The 16717-nt window shown below is 36.1% G+C and overlaps 1 protein-coding gene across 3 annotated transcripts in view; it reads right to left on the reverse strand.

Annotated features, from left to right (window-relative positions):
* The window catches only part of PKIA (cAMP-dependent protein kinase inhibitor alpha), a 42171-nt gene that overhangs the window by 3308 nt on the left and 22146 nt on the right, over positions 1–16717 (reverse strand). For all 3 annotated transcript variants that reach the window (XR_014183232.1, XM_082044482.1, XM_082044481.1), the window contains one exon: positions 3996–4173. Coding sequence is in view for 2 of the 3 variants with exons in the window: in XM_082044482.1 (XP_081900608.1) it covers positions 3996–4146 (151 nt within the window). In the remaining variant the exon portion in view is untranslated. Of the gene's footprint in view, positions 1–3995; positions 4174–16717 lie in introns of those variants that run through there.

The raw sequence follows: 16717 nt of genomic DNA on the forward strand, positions 1-16717 counted from the left end.
CATTCAACCTGATGAAAAGATGTATGGAAACTATAAAACAATGAAGTTTGTTCTGTTTGTTATGGGTTAAGTAATAAATAAAATTTTGTTTTGCAAGGCACTTTCTCAGAAAACTCTTTATTTCTCAGTTTTATCTGGCACATTACAAAGGATTCCATCAGGATGGATCTACATGCAATTATTTCCTATTTGACGGAAATCCCTTTTGCTCAAGTTGTCCAAACACTTTCTAGAAAGCCTCCTACATTTGTTCTGATACTGCAAGAGTCCAGATGAGTGGAATCTGATTTTTTTAAATTCATTTTTTGCCTGCTTATTACTCCATTTATTCTGACGACAAGGAAGTCTTTAATATTCCTCATACTATCTGGGCAAGTCAAGATTTTCTGAAATAATTCTTATTTAAGAAAAAAAAAATAAAGAGAAAAAAACTTGCAAGGTATTTGTGTTTAAAAGAAAAATAATCTTTGACACAAAGTCCAAACATTTCACTACCTAGATGTTAAACATAGTGCACAAACAGTCAGAGAAAGCACTAAGGGTCTAATATATCACTTACAAGATTTTCTCAACTCATTGAAAAAACTCACTAGCCTAAATCCATTTAACCTATAATACACTGTCTTGGTACTACAGACTTTCTGCTGGCAGAGCTGTCCTACCAAAAGCCTTAAAATACATTTACGGAAATGATTTTGCTTCTGTGTTCTAAGAATGCAAAAATTACCTGAGCACACTCTTCAACTATTCTTCCTTAAAAACTTGATGGCTATAAGCTCCTAAGAGTAAGAATTGTGAATCTTACACAGCATTTTGAAACCAACAGGCAATATTAAAAAAACCCAACCCAAATAATGTGACACCGTAAACCATAATACAGTTGTGTGAGTTGTAAGCTAGGAACAGTTACTAGTTCTGCTAATTTGCAGCTTTTAACTGATTTTTCTTCCTGTAACATTACTGACTCTTCAGTGTGTATAAGTGTTCCCAATGCTTACACCTAAAACATTTCTACCATGAACTAAAATCACTTCTAATCACAAATTTCTACAACTCATCTTTCATTCCAGTTTGGTATGGCTTTAATGCCTCTACTATCCACCCTTTTTTTGTAGATTACTGGACCATTACAACTTCTACAAGGAATTTTCCTTTCCAGTTTTCTGCACTGGATCCGCATTCTGTGGCATATCTGCAGACACTTCAACAAACGGCAGTTTGTTTTAAAGACTAGAGTTGCAGAGACTGGTCCTTGTTCTTCATTGTACTTTCTCCTTACTACTTTATTTAGCTACAATGACTCGTAAGAAAAAGTGAATATAAAATTCATTGGAACTGCATTCTTCACCTTGAGAGAGTTGAGCAGGTGAACTACCTGCTGATTTCCCTACTAAAGTTTTTCTTTTGCATTCTGTCTTATGATTTCTGTTGCAGTTTTCTACTTATCAGATGTACAGAGTGTTGCTTTTACTAAATTTAGATAAAATGTGTTGCCAGAGTGCTTGGAACCTATACTTTGAAGTTTGGTAAATATGTCCATTCCATAGATATTAGCATGTTGTTAGTTTATTATGGACAAAGAACACTGGAACTGTTGTTTTAGAGAGAGAGAGGGAGACAGAAAGTATTATAAAGTTATATGTATTATACATAGTTATGCAGTAAACTCTTGATTATTTGTCACTGGCTCATCAATGAGGGGATTAACCAGCACTCACTTCCAATATCAAAGAGTGAATAACAGAAAATATGTGGTCTTTGAAGAAGGTGTCACTGCCTAGTGCTGTTCAAAGCTGCTCCTGTTCTTTACAGGAAATGTATCTGTAGGCTTTTCAACATGAAATATGCCTGGGTAGCTTAATTTGCATATGTTTTATAATAACCTCTTTTTTTTTTTAATCTGTATTACCCTACTCTGCCATTACTCCATGCAGTTGAAAGCAAATGTACTTGTACTTTTGCAAAAAAATGTTGTAATAAGAGTAAAATAAAAAAAAGAATCGAAACTTGATGTCTGTAGTTGCATAATTAAGTACTACTTAGCATAAATTGTCTGACATGGACCATAAAAGAACTAAGATATAACCCCCAAACATGTGTTTTCTTCTTAATCCTGTCAGGTGTGGTGCATATATGCATCCCACAAGCACTAGTATATTCTGAAGTGGAATCTGGGATGCAAAACAGTTTTTAGCCTCTCTTTGGTTTGGAAAGACATGACAGAATAATACGCTAACACTCATACTAATTATAATACAATGCATTTTCTAATATTTGTGGTTTGGAGGGTTTTATCCAGCACCTAATAACAACAACATCGAAAACAAACAAAAAACCCCACAAATGCAAGCAAGCAAACAGAATTAATTGTGCCTAATTCAAACTGCATAACCTCCTGAAGAAGTATGCAGGGATTTTTATGTATCTACTACCTAAGATAATTTTATGAGCAACTCTATACATTTTTATGCAATGATTCAGTTACCTAAGCTGCAAAAGAGGTGTCCAAGAAAAACTAAGTAGGCTCCTGATTTATGTATTAAAAATTAATCTGATAATTATTTAAACCATTCTTATCACTGTGGTGTATGCATGTACAAAATGCATACCAACATGCATTACAGGCACAAAGTCTCATTCTTTATATAGCTTACAAGAGAACACAGTTCTGGCTTAAAATGACTCAAGCAGTTTAACTTAAAAATAAGGATTGTTTATATCTTCTCAATGGACAAAATCAAAGGCAATTTTAATAAGTGTAAATTTGAAACTGAAGAAAATTAAAGCAAACAGGAAGGCTGGCATTATGCATTTCAAATGCTACCTACTTTATAGTTTTCCAACATTTTACATGTATCCCCACATCAAAATAAATAGACACACCTACACATATACTAATAAGGCTTTTCTTTTTAAATAGAAAAAAAAATTGAAGGCCTTGCATGTATCTAGAAGCTATAAGCCCTAAACTGGCAACTGCAGAAGGAATGACTTAGGACACATGTTAGTCTGAAAGCCAAAAAAGAATCCTCCCCTCCAAACAGCACTACAGTCAACCAAACGTCACGCTGCCCACATCTGATTATCCAGTGATGATACTGCCTCTCAGAATGCTTGCCGTTGTCTCCGAGAATAATGTGTGCACAAACCAGGCAGCTGCTTATCAGCAATTTGTCCTTTACTGCATTTGTCTTCTTCTGTTGTTATTAAAATAAGCATAAGACTTATTTCCTAAGATTTGAAAAGGGCTTTCAAATATCTGTAGGATCCATTCATTAAACCCCACCCACATGACATGGAAATAATCACACAGCCATATTACTATTTTTGCCTAATGTAAGGGCCTTCAGCATACACTGTCCCTCCTTCCTCTCAACTGAACATGCACAAACAATTAAAATTTTTGTAATATTAGAGGTGAAATAAGATTTCAGATTACGTTAGTGCTAGTCACCTTAAAAGGATGACAAAGTATCAGCAGAAAGGGGAAAGAGATTATTTACCCAGAAACAAAGAGCCGAATAAAACAACAATGCATTGCGATTGCTCTGTCCTCTTGCAGCTGAAAACAAAATTAACCTTCACAATAATGTCTCGAGCAGACACACGACTGCTCCTACCAGCTTCAAATCAAAGAGTTTCCACTAAAGAATATTGTGAAGAGTTGGGTTTTGATAAAGGCTTCCTTATTTTGTTCCTTATACTCGATTTTCGATAAAATTTATCTCAACGTAGACTCCGCCACTAGGTACTCGCTGTAGAAAGATTTTTCTTTTTTCAGTAGTATGTTGTACTTGGAAATACTCTTGCGTGCACCCTTCCCATTTATGAAATCTGGGCCTCATCATAAAGAACCCCCGCTCATCTTCTGTTGTCCGAAAAAGAATATTTTTGTTGCTGAGGGACAAGTGAATAATGCGTGCACAAAAAACATGTTTTGTATACTACTATTTTCATTTTAGTTTTAAATAAATGTAAGATCAAAATGTACTCACCTGCTTTGTTTATATCAAGCTCTGATAATTTTAAGGCTAGTTCACTAGAGTTCCCACCCGGAGAGGACACAAGTATGTCGTGTAATGCATTTCTTCTACCTGTTCTTCCTGAAGCAATAAAGTCTGCATATGTAGATTCCACATCAGTCATTGCTAACAAATATCCACATAGCAGTACCTGGGTGGGAGAAAAAAGGAACAGCACTTAGAACACCAGAACAGGTAACATTATGAAATGGGAACAGAATAACTAGTAGGTTCTCACTGTGGAGTAGATTGGCTATGCAGTGAGCAACAAAAGAAGATGCCCCAATCTCAAAGTTTGGAGAAATTAGAAAATAAACAGAGTATAAAGGAAAAAAGGTGTGTGGATTTTACGCAATCTGTATTCAACAGTATTTTAAACAACTTCATTTTTTCATAGTTCATAAAGTGCTAGTGAGTACTTTATAAAAGCAATGACCTCAGCAACATAATTTCTTTACAGAGCTGTCTCTGCTTTTAATATTAGCTGGGAAGTAGGAGGTAGATAGGGGGTGGAAGAAAGTACTTTTCTGTACAAAATGCAGAGTGTAAGGAGTAAGAAAGTACAAATCAATAATGCTTCTACATGCAGAACACTGTGCTCGTATGCAGACACAGCTATGCTTTGTGTATTTTCCTTTCTGTTAGTATGATTAGTTTTGGCACTGTATGCAGACCTCTTCAGATTCAACTGATTTATTTTGGTGTGGTATTTGCACCAAAGTGAATGCATTACCACAAAGTCACTGAAATGAGTGGAAATATGCCAACAGAACAAGCAGAACAGCTGAACTGTAATGCAGAGACTAGAAAACAATGCTCTCTAAGCTAGATATCAACTCAGAACTTCTTTTCATTAGAAAATAATTATTTCTCATGTTATTATCGAATAATGTGATGGTGCGTATTAATGTAAGATCTGCCCAACACACAAGGAAACTCCTATTTCAACCTCTGCAAGAGAAAGATTTTCATCCCTTCTGGAGTATCTGCTGTAACTGCTATAGGTCTAATCTTTTAAGATTTTTTTTTTTTTCTTTTTCTTCATTTATAGAATTCTAGTCAGACACTGCGGGTAGGGGCATAAGGGCAACACTGCACAGTTGCATACAGTGAGAAAGCTTTAGCTGTTGTTGCTAAAGTAGCAGAAATGTCACATTTGCATAGTATACAAATCTTTTTAATCAGTTCCTACTGCAGTTGCTGGACACTGAAGAGGCCCCTGAAGTCATCACAAACACTAACAGTCCCAAAAGATTCAGCTTCCCCTCTTTAAATAAAAAGAAAAAACACAATTTTTTTAATAAACTTTTAATGTAAAAATAGATACATGAAAAACAGCCAACACCTTTCGCACCCTCAACTCTGAATAACTTCACAAATGCTGTCCATTCTTCATCTTAATTCTGTTTCTCACCTCCCCAACTTCAGTCAGCTGCATGGCGGTGTGCATATGATGTGTCTGAGAAGCCAAGAAAAGGGTTCTGCACCATATTTTATTTAGTCTAAATATAAGCATATCAAGTATTATTGCAAGACTGACTGACAAAAACAAATAAAAATCATTGCTATCAGGCTTTGGTGTCCATGACAAATGCTGAATGGCTGACAGGATAAGTTTACTCCTGTGAACAACCACTCTGAAACAGGAAATTGCTAAAAAAAGCCAAACCAAAACAACAACAACTACTCCCAAACAAAAAAAACCCAGAAAACACAAAACCCAAACAACAAACAAACCAACTAACCAACCAAATGAAACCCAAACTGACAAAACCTAACAACAAACACCTAGGGAATGGAAAGAGGTCAGCATTGATGGAAAGCCTTCCTGACACACATAAAATAATGTAGTGCCTCTCAATTAAACAATGTTTTCATAAGCATGAGCAACACATTAATTTATTTTATCATAGAGAAAATACCACAGAAAAAAAAATTGCTACTTTGGAAGCTGCATTATCAGTACATCGGCAATAGAGTAAGTAGAGAAGACTATGACTGAGGCAGAACAAGCTAAAGGCTGTAAGGCTGGCAAAAGGAGCAGTGTTGTACTCCATCAGCAATTCCCTGGACTGTACAAACTGCACTCCACAGAATACTCTGCTGGAAGATTACATTCTTCTTGAAACATTCCATACAACATGGAGGGCACCAGGGTAAATCTCAAGCTTATTTAATTTTAGCTATGAAACAAGCTATAAAGCCATACAAAAATGTACTTACAGAGAACTTTATTTTAAAGGTTCATTTTCTATAGGCTCAATATGGTATTACTAAAAACATTCTGATCAAAAAAGAATGTTACCAAACATACATTTATTAACACTTCCAAGTTTTACTGTCTGTTTCATCTTCTAAATGTCAAACACCATTCTGTTTTGTATTGGCATTATCTTGAGACATTACTGCATAAATATGGAACTCCACTGACACCACCCGAGAGCTCTCCTTCCAATGAATGGCTCAGTGCCCAGCAGCCTGCAATTATTCACTGCACCAGTCATTAAGGAATTACCATTCACTCCAAAAACCCTTTTTTTCTTTCAGTCTCTGTGAAAGGAATGGAATTTGCTAATAATTCTGTGAAACATAATTTGAATATCCTAACTACTCACATTAACAGATACTCCAGCATTAAAGATCGTGGCCACAGTCCCACTAGTTTTAGGTTTCTTGGTTTGGGTTTTTTTTTAAGTTGCAAAACCAATACTCTGTTACATGGTACTGAAGTGAAACAAGAGGCCTGCAAACCTCACTGCTTCTGCTAATTGAACCAGTAAACTAAAGAAAGCCATTCTGTTAGCATAAAGACTAATGAAACCTGCTGTCGTGGGGTTGGATGTCCTGGTAACTGTTGAGATACTGTCCCATCTGAAGTCTCCCGCAGCTGTGCTTTGTCTTTCCCCCATATAGAGTCACTTGGCCTGATAATGGGTTAGAGTTTGCAATACAGCCCTGGGAATTTTCATTTGGTATCTTTCATTTCCTCAGTTTCTTAATTTCATAAAGCTTCTAGAAATGTGAGTCTCTTAGACTTCTGTCTCTTTCCTCTCCCAACTCCTTCATCCCAAAGAAAATTGTGCTGAAAATTATCTGAAAACACTTAAAGAATTATGGAGGATGAGGAAGATGATTGGCATAGTTGCTATCTTGGATTTTAGCCAGTGTAACAAGACATCTCTGTATTATTAATGAATATTCTGGGTAACATATACTGCTGACCTACAAAAGGCCTACTTCTAGATCCCATGCAAGTGAAGACATTTTACAGGTAAGCATCATAAGGAGTACAATTAGTATCCTGAGAATGTAGGAGGAGAAAAGAAGGATGACAAGAATGGTATAATTTGATAGGTAGAGAAAGAATCAGTATTTGTGTTTTCAGAAAGTTCCCCGAATACTGCTTGATCTCCACAATTCATTTTCTGTCCTAAATTTTCCATCTCCATGCTTTATATAACAAATCTTATCTCCCAATTTTCTGAAGGTAACTGTCAAATTTCTACAACTGTTTTCCTTCATCTACATGCTTCAGATGTATTGAAAGAACTCAAAAAAAAAAAACAACACCTAAAAAGTTAGCGATGGCTTCACAAATGAAATTCCAATTTCACTGCACTCCATAGTCATTCAGTGAAACTGAGTGTTACACAGCAACATTGTTCTCAAGAGTCTGGAAGTGAAAGTACAGAAATTATGTGGCACACCAGCATGAATTAAAAGCCAGTTTATGGGCTAAAAGTACCTGGGTTGTCGAATTTAGCCTGTTTAAGAGACTAGCTACCTAAAAGAAGCCCAAACTCATTTAAGTACCTTCACTAATTGGTGTTTATTATTTTTTTAAAAGGAACACAGTATAAGGACGGGCACTTGACAAATTGTTTGTCTATGGGATTTGGCATATGTTGCTAGCTAGCACAGGAGAGCTGCCATTTTCTTAGAAAACCTGCAGTGTAAGACTAAGATGTACGATGCTTCATGTTTACTTCCCCTCTTTCTCCATATACACTTAATGATGGCATTGAATAAGGGATTTTCAAATAAAACTCTTCCAGGCTTTGGCTGCTAAATGTTGTATCATGATCAGCACATTATTTAAATACAATTATCTATATTCAGCTTTCATAAGGGAAGAAAAAAAAAAAAGAGAGAACTTGTCATTTAATAGCATGTCTGTTTTAGAGAAGGTGTATAATTATGCTTTTAAAATAAATTTGGGTTCCAAATCTAGCCTTAGCTTAGAGAGAGCGCTCTTTCTAGTGAGGAGATAATTCTATTCCACAGCAACCTGTACCTACATTCCCACCTCTTGCATGGTCTGCTATGTTGAAAGGGAGGAACAATTTAACAAAAGTATACTTCTTCCACAAGAGATTATATCTGTTGTGCTATACAATAGCACTCCTTGTCCACAGACACAGATAAGCAAGAAAATAGCATTAACTCTTGAAAGCCAATGAAAGGAAATATAAATGTCCATGCCAGCTACTGAACTGGACACTATTTTAATCTGCACTTTGAAAATCCCATATGTAGTTTTTTCTGTATGATGTTTCTGAAGTGACCAGCTCTACAAAATAGTAATGTAGAACAGGTCACTTACCTTTTGACAGTTAACATACTTTACTGTGAACATAGTACATGGAGTACTCCTAGTAGTACTAAGAAGATCCTAATGGAAAGTAGTGGGCAATTCATCTGGTTAAACAATGAAACAGAAAAAAGAAAATTACCACCTGAGATCTGTTTTTAAACAGAAAAAAAAATTAAGAAGCTATCTTAAATCTGCATGAAAAAAGCACTAGGAAGTTTAGTATCCTTCAGCTCATAACCTATACAAAGAGATCATTCACTAAGACAGTTAATAGGTTTTCCTTCCGCATTATCTACATTATGTTTTATCTAAAGAGATTTACAGAACTAAAACTCAAATAGTTAAATTGTTACTATGTCCTTGCTCAGGCAAATTTCATTATGCCTGTGACCATAAGGATTTAGTCTCTCATCTACTACTTAATTTCAGCTCACAAACATTACTTCAGAGACCTTGGTTCTTCAGAAAGATACAGTACAGAAGTTGTCATTCCCACAGACAACTATTGAGGTTAATGGAAGTAACTATAAATAATAATAAATGTTTCTATATTTTGAAATTAACACCTTATGCAGGAAACAAATCACAAGATTTAAGTATCCACATGGGGAATCCAGGTTAGGGAATGGAAGAGGGTGAGCTACCATCAACCATCACTACTTAAAAAGAATCACAACCTAAAGATAATACTTCAGCATTTCTGTATCTTCCAAACCTTGCCATTAATTCAAGATTCATGCTATAAGCAAGTTTGTTCTCTCAGACACTCTGTCCAGTGCCTGCCTGCACAGCCGGTCCTTTAAAGGTATCGATCAACACAATTCTCATGAGTAAACAGTAGGGTCTCTGATGTCTGTTTTGTAGAGAACTTGTTACAAGCACTGTAGTTGCTATTTTTCTAACAGACACATCTCTTCCATTCACTGCTATATACAACAGCATGTATATAGCTTTATGGGGAAAAAAAGAACAAATCACTGAACAGTTACGATCAGTAGCCTGTAAACATTTTGGGCCAAACTGCTGTGAGCCACTGTAATCCTTGTAGACAACTTCCAACTGAAGAAAATTGTAGGTTTAGCCAACTTTTTACTGGAGGTCTGATAGCAAAATAATTCTGTGAAGTACCTACAGGTCAGTATGAGCTTTCTAAACAGTGTTACAAAGGCAGTAATGTGGAAGCCATTCAGCCATTCATTTCTATCAAACAGATTTCCAATTTTTGGCAGAAGCTTAATGCTATGGAAGGGGCTAAGAATGATATTCATTGGACTAGTTTTAAAAGCCTATGTACACCTATGTAGGTAGGTGCCTATATGAGGTGATTAATCTGATCCATATTAAGCATTTGTCTTAAAATGAATGCAAGTGGCACCTCCAATGTGCTTATCTCTTTCTACTGAACGGGAAAAAAAGTCTAGAAGGTGAGCAGAGACCTTTATGATATGTGCACTAAGTTATGTGTCATTAATCCTACTCTAGATGGCCAAAAAGGGTTCTGGTCCATTGAATTTGTAAATTCAGCATATATAAAATCTTTATCCACATAAAACCTATTTCCCTCAAGATCTTTTTTTTTTTTTTTTTCCCCTGCAGATATATATCTTCTTACGTGTTACTTTACTAATACTAATGCTTTTGAGGTCAAAGTACAGAAAGAATTCATTCCCATTAAATTAAAAAAAAAAATCAAACAAGAAATAGCACAGATACATTATGCAGTACATTGTTGTATATTTTTCCAGTTAAATGGGAACAAGCTGTGTTTTTTAAGAAAGAGCTCCATGGTGCAAGGCAACCTCCATTCATTTATAAGGGCTGAAATACTCAGCTGAACTATAGATTTGAATGGCTAAACAATTTATTAATATTTTACTTGCTGCAATTCCTAACAGCAAACCATGAAACCAACATGAAGATTCATGATCTTTAGCTAGTTACAAGCCAAGAAATGTAGACCACCTCTTCTATATTAATATATGCCCAATCTGATAAAAATGCATAACTTTGTTAATGCTATGGTAAAAACTAATATGAGCCTTGCTCTTCACTGTTTTAAAATGTCAGTAAAGGTACTGGTTAGCAAGAAAGTACTAGCTAGCACTGCCAAAACTTGGATGTGCTGGGCTGGGAGAATGTGATGGAATTACAGAACCATAATATCGGCATGAAAAATCAGATTTCAGCCAGATTTTCATCCAAAGGTACTCTGGATTTTCAGCTGGGGAGATACCATCCAAAAAGGTACTCTGTCTGGAGGACAAGACCAGGAAGAAAAAAAGCAGATGGAGATGGGCAGGAAGCCGCAGTTACCTCACGGAACTCAGAATTCAGTTACAGAAACCAGGAAAGGCTGTACAACCAGAAAGTCAGCTCGGACTGTGGTGGACCCCTCCAGCTGCCCCACTAAGAGGTACCCAGTGGGCTAACTGTACTCAAGGGCTTCACACAGGGTCACTGATTTGAATGAGGAGTTTGGCTCACTGAAAAGGTATTTTATGGGAGGGGGCAAAAACCTCAGACACCTTATAATAGAAAGATAACCTGATCAAGTGCTTAACAATATTTTATACTAATTCTTTGTATGGCATCTTCGTATTTACTAGTCACTAAAAAGACTGCTTTTAAGATTGTGGTGCCTATTTACTAAGAAAACAGGTATCACTTTCCTCCTTCCTGAAGATTCCATTTTAAATATTTTAATTGTCCATCACTGGAACACAGAGTATTTCTACCACTTGCTGCTGAACCAGGATCTAACACAATTATGGTGCATACTTTGTTTCCAGGCAACACTCATGTCATTACAATACCCATTTTCCTTTGAAACTACAGTGCATGAGGTTGCCGTAGAAGACCTCCTTTCTTCTTATCTCACTGCAAGAGATCTGGCTGAATAGTGTCCTCTCTCCTATTACACTGCTCTCATTCCCAAGTTAACTAAAATTTGCATTTTGTGATGTTCTGCCTTCTGCCAATTTGATGGATGTGTTTACAGCATCTACAACAGCAGTTAGTAGGTAACAAAAGCATTTCAAAGGGGAAGAATACAGTTAGAACAGCAAAAAGAAAATGTCTAGATAACAGTATCGTGACAGCATTTAAAATTTAGGCTATATATACATTATCCTTTGTGGACAGGAGGATGCACTACCATTTTCATAGGGTTTCTTTCTAGACCTTTTAGCTAGGATTCTTCGATGTTTCAATACATTGTATACTTTGGCTATCAAGTATTCAAAGTATTTAAACGCTCCACAGTTTAGCTATCCTTAAATTCTTCCTTCATATTTAAAAAACAACCTTCTGCTTTCAAGACAATTTCCTCAAATCTTTGAGATATTGTAAGCTACTAGACAGATGCAACATTTGTTGTATTATATATCTTTTCAGCAGTTTCTGGAGGAATAGCTCAACTGTCTGCATGTGACTAGCTTTTAAAATCATGCAGTTGTGACTCATCATGAAAGTATGTGCTGCAGCATCCAGAACAGAAGAGGTTGAGCTTATTACTGATTCTTCTTGGGCAGTGGCAAAAACGGTACCTGAGTGAAGGAATTTGCCTTTTTTGGTAGCAAGTTAATCTGGAACTGCATGTTACCAAATATTAAATACTGTTTCCTATATTTGCTTTTAGTAAAATCAATTATCTGTTGCAAAAACAAAAGGTGCTGTAGTCTAACATGCTTCTGTTAAGATCTTACATTTCACAAGCAAGCTTCAGGTTTGCCAAGAATACACCAAATGCCACAATATTTTTCACAATTTGCAAAGATAAATACCTCTGGGCCAGCCTGGAGACCTGTGAACATGAGACAAGCAGCTTTTTAATAATGTATTTGAAGCTCTTTGTGCCACAATACATTAATCAGTATTTCATTCATGGTATACTTGGTCAGGTTTTGGGGTCATCAATAATAAATTAACTTTTCCATGCAAATTTTTTCCCATTGCAGGCATTTAACATCTACTTTACATTTGAATTAGTTTTCCCAGCTACCAGATACTCTACCTTTTAATTACTGTCTAGAAGCAACAAAAAGAGGCACAAAAACTAAAATGCTGTCATAAATTGTAACTTAAAAGCAGTTCAATTTATTGTTCCTTACATGATAAATTCACACTTTATATTGCATATCATTTCACTTTGGTTTCTCTTAGTCTCAGCATTACATTTTTCAAGGTTTCCATCATTTTTGCATTCTCTTCCCTTGTGTACACTGTCTGCTTGAGAGTCTACGGACTGCCTGGCTCTGTTGCTATGCAACAGCATAGCCTACTTAGGGCTTCCTGAAATAATCATCTCAAATGTGCTTTTTTTAGACTTGTTTCCAGCAGGAATACTTCACTGTTTCTTTATAATGGACCACTGATATTATTACCACGATATTAGATAGTGGTCACCTGGGAAGTTTTGGTAGCTACCTAAGATGACAAAAAACAATGTTACTGCTTGCAAAATCCAGGACATACCTCCTGCCTTATAACAGGGAGGTAAATATGTCAAATACTGCTACATGCTTGCCGGATATGCTCCAGATATGAGACCTGCATGTTTACACTGAAAAAATTAATCTTAATCATTCTTAAAATTAATCTTAATTGTTCTTTGTCTTCCTCTATTTCATTCAAGGGGAAAAAAAAGGTCTCTATTTAATGTTGAATATGCCTGCCACCAGTCAGGAAAAAATAAACCCTGTTTATATGAAGTTTATTATAAATTTAATCACCTCAATAGTAGGAACTTACATGCAAATATTCCATGTTGCAATTCATTATAAAATAAGTAAGTTGATTTCAGAACTCTTTAGGACAAGATTCCACATTGTTAAAATCACATTACAGATGCCATGAACTCGGGTTGCTTTTGGAGGTACCTTGGAGCAGCCCTTGAGAAACTGTTCTGTGAAACATTCTATCTATCCAGGCTCAAAAAGCATTTTTCTTGGTACAAACTTCTAGTGCTGCTGAAAGGGTGGGCAAATATATTTTGTTTTCTTATTGCTGGCTTATTTGGGAATCTTAAGTTAGTTAATTTCTGTACCAACATGTAGAGCAATATAAACACAGTGCTCTTGTTAAAGCATCAGTCAGCTCTAGAGGGTCGAATATCTTACAATGCACCAGGCTGAGGGATCAAAGGGAGATCTAATAGTACAAAACAGATTGTAATGAAAGGAAATATTTTACTTCATATTCTTTTCTTTTCCTTGTCCACCTTAGCATGCTCAGAAACACTTGTCTATGGAGAATTGTGTTTGTCCAGCATTGACATAGAGAGAGAAAGGATGTTTCCTAGACCCAGAGAAAACAGGAAGAAGGTTTAAGTTAAGGCCCTTGCAGAGGGAAGTCCACCAGCAGTCTTTTGAAAGAAGAAGGGCAAGAGAGCAGCAATTTAATATTGTTTGCAAGATCCTAAGTATTAAAGGTGATTTTTTTCTTAAGAAGAGTAGACTGTGGTAGGCACAGGAATGGGCTTCTCAAAAACAAACATGAGGTAGTATAAAGGGGTAATTTTCCATATCCATATGTGTAGCCGCATACATGCATAGCAGCTAAGCTATCCAAGAATATGATTCAGCAAAGCTTAATAAGTGTGACCCTCCCAGAATGATGCATTTCAAGTCTCTATTCTTTCAAACCACATAAAAAACACAGCTCAAATTAATATAAATGCTGTTTTTAAAGCACAGAGGTCAAGACCTGAAGAGCTGCAACATTTGAAAAGTTGTCCTTTATGATAAGCAAACAGTCTGAAACCTGAAACTGAAGAATGATCAGCTGGAGAAGACAAAAGCATTAGTAGGGAAACCTTTTATAATGAGGAAATCCTTTACTATGTTCAGTTTGCATTTTACTCTTTGCACTATTTATAGGCATTTAAGACAGGTCAAATAATTTCTAACATAAAAATACAAAAAGAAAGCCCTCACATTTGCCTTAAATTTGAAGGCAGGAACCTTACCGACATCTTTTGCATGTCCACGTTTAAAAAGAATATAATTAAGCAAAGAGGAAAAAAGCAAAACAAACAACCTTCTTCCTGAATAATCCTTTGTGACCCTAGGATCATTTTGAACACTTGGGATTGAAAAATCTGTGCTTTAGAGAGCTGTCCTTAACAATGCTGACAACTCTCCAGATGGAGGCTAAAAAATGGCTTGCATGTACTAATATTTAATTAGCAATTGTACTGCATTACACAATCTGTCCATGACACTCAGATTTAAGATGCATTTCTAGATGCAAACCCAGGTACCCAGATGAATATGATACCTAACAGCAACTGAGGAAGACAGAGGCAGTGCAAACCACAGTTACTTAAAATCAGTGCTAGTTACAGCTTCGAATTTGAGGGCCAAATATTGCTTTTGTCCCCAATTTCAAGCCAAACTAAAGCTCAAGTACTTAATTCTCAAGCTCCTAATATCTCTAAAAGAAGAAAGGGCCAAATGGAGGAAGATAGTACAGCAGACAATTTACAAGAGGAGGTGAAAGAAGCATATAAACACAGTAGAAATTCCTTGACTCTCACAGAGCACATTGACTTCAGCCAACCATAACAAATTGCACAATCACTTTAAGAGATGGCCTATTAAAAAAGCATACAGTGACATTTTATGCTCATGCCAAGAAGAGTTATCCAACCAAACTGACACATATTTTCTGCAGCTCAAGCTCTTAATTCTAGCTCACAATTCTCCCTTTCACAGCAGTTGCTGAGTGCTAAGAAATGTTAGAAAAGCCTAAGAAGAATTTGAACATACATTTCTTCCTACATGGATAAAACAAAAAAAAAGTACAACAAAGTGAAAGCCATGTTTTCTGTATATGTGCATAAATACACGGGTATGAGCAGAAGAAGAAACAGAAACCCTTACTACCATACAAAGAGTGCCTGAGAGGAATTCATGTTGTTAGACCACACAAGTACTTCCATACTAGACTGGAATAGCTTACCTAACCCTTCAGGGACCATATAAGCACTGAATCCCTCCTTTTTTTCTACCTGCTGGTGTATTGTGGATAATGAAAGGAACTACCAGTTGTCTGCTTACAGTAAGAATGCCCATATGAGCAGAATATTTCCTAAGACTTCCAGTTCTGAAATCCTGGCAAAGCGAAAAACCTTTCAAGAATAAGAATCATCCACAGATGTTTCTGAATACCATTTTTTTTTCCATAAAATGCAAGCTGTTGGTATAACTTCAAAAAGGAAGAAGGTAACTATATAGATGATTTTGCTCCAAATCTAAAGCAACAGAAAAACACATATATCTCATAGTCACTATCGAAGTACCTTGTTCAAGTAAAAACTAAACTTCAGAAATAAAGACAATAAAATAATTAAGTAACTGAGGACCAATGAAAAGACATATAAGCAGATCATGGTAAGAAAGCGCATAAAAATAAACCCAAGTGGACCCTGAGACTGAGCAGGAAGAAACAAACAACATTAAGTTTCCCCTGGAAAAAAAAGACAAAATAACCTCCTTTATAACCACCTATAACCTTTGTAACCATTATTCCTCCTAGCAAAGATCTTGGGATATTGACAGCCAGTTGTAAGCTTCCACCCTATCCAAATTAAAAATGTCCACCTTTGAACCTAGATGAAAGTGAGAATGACCATAACACCAGAGAAAATTAGTAGATACCATGAAGGTTTCCTATACAACAGCTTGAGTGTTCAGGGTCAGGAAACTTTGAAAATGACCTCATCTATCCATGTAAATATACATAGGTATACCTGCCGAGATGAGTACCATTAAATACTTGCTCCATCTGCATAACTACTTGCATCTAGACATACTTACAAGTAGAGTTTGTGAGTTTAGCGGATTTTGTATAAGCTGTACAAGAACTGCTTCATATTCCAAATGTTTTGTCTATTTTAAAAAATTATTTGTATCGAAAATAATTAGCTTCAAAGCATCACCTGTAATGGGTTGACCTTGGCTGGCTGCCAGATGCCCACCCAGCCACTCTCACACTACCCCTGAGCGGAGAAAATAAGATGAAGAAGCCAGTGAATCAAGATAAAGACAGGCAGATCTGTTACGTATTACCAGTGCTGGCAAAACAGATTTGAATTTGGGGA

Source organism: Streptopelia decaocto (genome assembly GCF_964273445.1).
Source record: "Streptopelia decaocto genome assembly, chromosome: 2".
Classification (NCBI taxonomy): domain Eukaryota; kingdom Metazoa; phylum Chordata; class Aves; order Columbiformes; family Columbidae; genus Streptopelia; species Streptopelia decaocto.